The sequence below is a fragment of the Pinus tabuliformis genome, chromosome 6 (genome assembly GCF_031772625.1).
Source record: "Pinus tabuliformis cultivar Carrire ecotype Pingquan chromosome 6, CPIR1, whole genome shotgun sequence".
Taxonomy (NCBI): domain Eukaryota; kingdom Viridiplantae; phylum Streptophyta; class Pinopsida; order Pinales; family Pinaceae; genus Pinus; species Pinus tabuliformis.
In genome coordinates this window covers 1,277,593,661-1,277,599,976 of record NC_142292.1, presented here as the reverse complement: position 1 = coordinate 1,277,599,976, position 6,316 = coordinate 1,277,593,661, and the positions used below count along the sequence as shown (strand labels likewise).

The 6,316-nt window shown below is 41.6% G+C and overlaps 1 protein-coding gene across 1 annotated transcript; it reads left to right on the top strand.

Annotated features, from left to right (window-relative positions):
* Window positions 1-353: 353 nt before the first annotated feature.
* Window positions 354-6,104, top strand: LOC149263314 (uncharacterized). The gene is made up of 2 exons (XM_089387472.1): window positions 354-1,736; window positions 1,872-6,104. Exons 1-2 carry the CDS (start codon window positions 354-356, stop codon window positions 6,102-6,104), a joined length of 5,616 nt encoding a protein of 1,871 aa, XP_089243598.1.
* Window positions 6,105-6,316: the final 212 nt, after the last annotated feature.

Genomic DNA, 6,316 nt, shown 5'->3' with positions numbered 1-6,316 from the left:
AGAAATAACTCAATTATTTTTATTTAATTTATTTCCACATTTAATATAAATTTTACTAAAAAATTATATTTCTTTTTTATTAATGAAAAATTTGCCAATAAAACTTTATCCTTTAATGGGGGGCCTCTGGATAGGGTTTTCGCAGTTGGGCAGGATTGACAGAGGAATCCTCAGTCGGGGGTCGGATCAAAGACTAGATAGATTAGTTTGGTCAGCGATTCTTTCGGCTGCAACGAATTTTTTTCAGTTTGGTTGGTTTAATAGAGAACTAGGGTTAAACCCTAGCCGACAGTACTGAACGGGATGGAGGAGCCAAGGGGGGGGGTGCAAACCCCTCCTTCAAGAATATAGTGATGGGAGAAACCAGTTCAGGAGGAACACCAAAAGGAAACAAAGAAAATCTGGCCCCGGTAATGGGCAACTTATGGCAGAAGCGAATGAGAGGAAAATGCCTTCCTCGAGCTCAGAAAAAACCCAGGTATATCATCCCCTATAATAAACTGGAGGAATACAATTGCTATATGAAGGATCATGCATTAATCTGCAAATTTATCGGCTATTGGCCTTCAGAAAAGGAGTTAAATAGATGGATAGAACAGCGATGGAGACCTCGGGGTCATGTAGATCTTAAATTAGGAGCGCAGGGTTTCTTCACCGCTATCTTTACGAATCTGGAAGACAAGAACAGAATTTTTGAGGAAGGGTCGTACTTCTTGAACAATGCAGGTCTGTTTATGAAGCACTGGGAAGAGCGATATAACCCTGACAAAGAAAAACTAATGGCTGCCCCGGTTTGGGTTAGGCTGTTTGGGTTACCTGATGAGTTTTGGGATCCGGAAATCTTGGAAGGAATAGGAAATTCAATAGGTAGCTTTGTCAAGACCGCAGAGGCCACCAAAAGAGGAAAGTATAATGCCTTTGCCAGAATTTGTGTTTTCATGAACTTGGCTGAACCACTCCCGGAAAATATTGAATTAGAATATCATGATGAAGTCTGGACGCAGCCGATCGATTATGAACACATCCCCTTTCGATGCCGGAAATGTCATGAATATGGTCACCTATATAGGCAATGCCCGCTGAACAAGGAGGAAGGGGGGAAGACAGATAAAGGAAAGACAGCAGACAAGGAGGAAGGCTTCCAGCAAGTCTATAGAAAGAAAAGGCAAGATAAAGAAACCCTGAAACCCAAATTGCAGGAAACATCCAATACAATAAAAAGTCAAAATAAGTTTCAGGTGCTGCAAGATGACAATGAGGGGTATGAAATAAATCTGGATGATGATGAAGATCCAGAGAACTCGCCCATGGAGATTTCCCGAGAAGAGAAAGAGAAAGTAAAAAGCCCAAATAAACCGAACAAGGAACAAACAGAGGAAAAGGGGGCGGAAGAAACAGCGGAATCGCAGATGGAAATTGAAAACCAAATGGAAAGCGAGGCCGAAGAGGAAAAGTTAATGAAAAGACTAATCCAGGAGTGGAAGTATTTGGATAACAGATTTATACCAGAAAAACAAAAACAGTTGTTCAAGGAAGCTTTCCAGAAATATAAGGAGCGGAAAGGGGAAAACTTGGAAAAACAGATAACGGAGGGTGGGGAGCAGGAGAATGAAATGTTGGGAATGGGCAATGCTGGCAAAAGTAGCAGAAAAAGAGGTCGGAAAACGATAAATGAAACCATCCAATCGGTGGGCGAAACATTGATCAACTCTGGTAAAGTGATACCTCTGTCAGAGGTATTTTTTCCTTCCTTCCAAAAGTTTTAAATGATTGTTGTTAGTTGGAATATTAGGGGTTTGAATAGTAAGGGAAAGCAAAGATATTTGCGAGATAAGCTCAAAAAAGAAAAACCTAGCATTTTGATATTGCAGGAGACTAAAATTGTGGTACACCAGTTAGAAGACATCATTGAAAAAAGTAGATTGAATTACAAAGTTATGGGACAGGATGCTATAGGAGCTGCAGGGGGAATAGCAATTCTGTGGAATCCGAATGAAATCCTTCTAGATAATTGGACTAGCATGCATGGAATCCTGACCGGGCTGGGTAGGATAGTAGGGACTAAGGAACAGGTGGTTATTACAGGTGTTTATGGACCCACAAACCCTGGAGAAAAAGAAAACTTCATCAGGAGCTTAAGAACTATCCGACATCTTTATTCTGTGCAGCCCTGGATCATTGGAGGAGACTTTAATTTAATCAGATCCCTGGACGAGAAAAAAGGAGGGGTTAGAAGGTTGGATCAGTTCATGGATAAATTTAATGAGATGATAGAGGATCTAAGAGTAGTAGATATCAAAACTATTAACGGAGTCTACACTTGGAATAACCGAAGAGGAGGCAAGAACCAAATTGCCTCAAAACTGGACAGATTCTTAATATCTGAAGACATCTTGAACAAGGATATTTTTGTTGAGGCCAAGATTATCCCCTCCCTGGGATCGGACCATTGGCCAATCCGATTGGAAATAGACATTAAAAAAATCAAGGGTAAGAAGCCATTTCGTTTTGAAGCCTTCTGGTTACGGGATCCGGATTTCATAAAAAAGGTAGAAGAATGGTGGAATCAAAGTAAAGTGCAGGGTAGAGGAAAAATGCACACGTTTCAATTAAAACTGAAAGAATTGAAGATGAAGATTAAGAAATGGAACAAGGAAGAATTTGGCAACATCCTGGAAGATAAGCAAAAACTAGAAGGGGAAATGGAGGATCTCCAACAGAAAATAATTTTGGAAGGCAGGACTGAGGAAAGCATCACCAAAGAAGGGATTCTGCTGGGAAGAATGGAAGAAAGACGCAAGCAAGAGGAAATTTTATGGCGACAAAAATCTAGAATTAAATGGCTTCGGGAAGGGGAAAGAAATACAAAATTTTTTCATCAGGCAATGGTTAAGCATAGACAGGGAAACAGAATTCTTTCCATTAAAGGGAATAATGGTATAAGGTTGGTGGAGCAAAATGAAATTGAGCAAACATTAGTTGATCATCATAGAGGAATCCTTTCTGAACCTCAAGTGGATCGAGCGAGAGCCATTCAGGAGATCTGTACAGCTATACCTAGACTAGTTACGGAAGACCAGAACAAAGCCTTAATGAGGGCGGTCACTTTGGAAGAGTTGGAAGATACAGTGAAAGCAATGAGGAAGGGCACTGCACCGGGCCCGGATGGTTTTACAGTAGATTTTTACCAGGCTGGCTGGCATTTTCTTGGAAAAGACATATTGGATTTAGTAGAAGAGTCAAGGATGCAACAGAAGGTATGGCCGGCTCTTAATTCAACCTTCTTTACTCTAATTCCTAAAGGAGAAAATATGGAGGATGCTAATGGCTTTAGGCCTATAGCTCTCTGTAATGTAGTGTATAAGATCATAACCTCTCTAATTGCCAAAAGAATAAAACCCCTTCTGGAAGGTTTAATCTCGGCGGAGCAAACTGGTTTTGTGGAGGGGAGACAGATTTTGGATGGCTTAGTTGTCTCTCAAGAAGTTATTCACTCCCTCAAAGATAAAAAACGAAAAGGAATGATGATCAAGTTAGATTTATCCAAGGCATACGATAGGCTTAACTGGAGATACCTCGAAAGAGTTCTGGAATGTTTTGGTTTTCACAAGAGATGGATTACTTGGATCCATAATCTCATTTCTTCCCCTAACTTTTCAATCTTAGTCAATGGAAACCCTTCGAACACGTTTAACGCCTCCAGAGGTATTCGTCAGGGTGACCCGTTGTCCCCTTTCTTGTTTATTTTAGCAGCAGAGGGTCTAGGAAGGTATATTACACAGGAAAGAGCAGCTCACAGATTAAAAGGACTTCGCTTATGGGGAGACAGACTTCCTCTAACGCATCAACAATTTGTTGATGATATAATGCTCTTTGGAGAACCAACAGTTAAAGAAGTCAAACATCTAAAGAAAATTCTGGACTTGTTTGCTGAGGCATCGGGACTTGAGATTAACCGGGATAAATCTTGTGTTTTTATCTTCAACACGGTGGATCAAGTGAAGACTCACCTTATTAGAATTCTGGGCTTCAAAAAGGGTGAACTACCTACAAAATATCTGGGTAACATGCTGGACTTTACTTCAAAAAGATTAAAGAACTGGCAGGGAGTCTTAGATAGAATGAAAAAAAAAGTCTCGAGTTGGGCCTTTAGGGTCCTGAATGTTGCTGGCAGAATTGTTTTAGCTAAATCGGTTCTTCAGGCCATACCCATCTATCCTCTATCAATTATGGCGGCCCCGAGAGGAGTTTATGGGAAGATTAGAGAAATTATCAGAAATTTCATTTGGAGAGGGTCGGAGGAAAAGAAGAAATGGGCCTTAGTGGCCTGGAATCAGCTTACAGAGAGGAAAGAGAGAGGTGGGTTAGGATTAAGAGACCCAGAACTGCTCAATCAAACACTGGGAGCTAAACTTTGGTGGAGGTGGTTGAAAGGGGGAAATGACCTTTGGAAATCAATATGGAGAACAAAATATCGAATGCCAGACTCACAGGTAGACATTCTAAGACAAAAAGAAACTCCCCGCGGATCCGCTGTCTGGGAATTGGCCAGTCAAAATAGAGACATTGTTGAGCAGCATGTGTTCTGGGAAATCAGAGGTGGGAATGAGGCTAACTTCTGGAACGACAGATGGCAGCAAAGAGAACGACTAAATAATATTCAAAGCCTTCATCAAATCAGAGGAAGAATTGAGGGGAACAGAATCTGTGTCAAGGATTATTGGAAACCTGATAACATGGAAGGCTGTTGGAGATCCTGGAAGGACCCGATAGAGTGGGATCAGAATCTTAGTCCTGACTTCCAAACGGCATTCAAAAAGGAAATGAACTCAAGGAAAATCAGAGCAAGAGATGGGAAAGATATTCTACGTTGGGGTAATACCATGAGAGGTCTTTTCTCAGCTAAGGAAGCCTATTATTTGGTAAATTCTCACAATAACAATGATGGCCAGCAGGATTGGAGAAAAATTTGGGATCTAATTTGGTGGCCCAAAGTGACCATTTTCGCTTGGTTGGCTTCGAAAAACAAAATCTTAACTTGGGATCGCATTCAGAAACGGGGTTTCTCGGGACCATCGAGCTGCTATCTGTGTAAAAAAAACGAAGAAAACAGAGATCATATTATGATCCACTGCCCGTTTATTAATCAATTATGGTCTAATACCAAGCGCACCTTTAATAAATCCGGGGTGGTGGTTAGAGATTTTCTTGAAATGATTTTTCGATGGAGGGAAGAAACTTTTCACTGTAAAGTCATACAGAGAGCCTGGAATCTTGTATCAGGTTTTATAATATGGCTGGTATGGAAGGAACGCAATGCTAGAATTTTCAAAAATGTCAATAAGGAACCTGAGGTGATCTGGGAGCGGGTGGTTGCGGCGATGAGAGAAACCATTCTGGTGGAGAGATGGCAAGACGAAGATTGGAAAGCAGATCTAGGGGAGCAAGAAATTTTGAACAGACTCAATATTAAATTTGAGATGGTGCACTATCAATTAAGGAGAGAGCAGGACATGAGGATTAAAAGCCCAGACAAGTTTACCTATCCTAGGGACCAATTTATAAAACTAAATTTTGACGGGGCCTCTAAGGGCAACCCTGGTGATGCAGGGTTCGGGGGTATATTCCGTGACAGCAATAGACAAGTAAGATGGATATATGCTGACTGGGGAGGGGAGATGACCAACAATGAGGCCGAGTTCTGGGCTCTCCATACCGGATTAAGACTTGCTATCAGGAACGGGTACTCCAACTTGGAAATTACGGGCGACTCCCAGATTGCCATTGAAATGGTAAAGAAACTCAGGAATGGCAAGGGGTGGGAAAAGGTGACAAAGAGCTGGCGCACAGCAGGTATCGTACAGGAGATAGCGGATATGATTAGAAGAATAGACTACTGTATCATTAATCATGTTAGAAGAAATGGCAATAAACCTGCGGATTGGCTTGCCAATTGGGGCAGCAGAGGCCAGGAAAGCAGGATAGATAGCCAATGGAGGAATGCGGAGGCAAATAGAGAATGGAAAGATTTGATCGCGATCATTAAGGTAGATCATGATGGTGCTATCGGGGATCACACTCCGATCAATGAAAGGGATTATTAATTGGCGGGGGCACGATCGAACCATGCCTAAGGTTCGATCGAATAAGGTGCTAAATGGCATGAAAATCCACACGATGATGAATCAGGAATTAAAAGGGGGTATTATGGCGGCAGATGGGATGGGTACCAAAGATTACACTTCTGATGCGGTAATTATTACTCATCAGCTGAGAGGGGAGATTAACGGTGCGTCAGGGTACATAGCAGAGGACG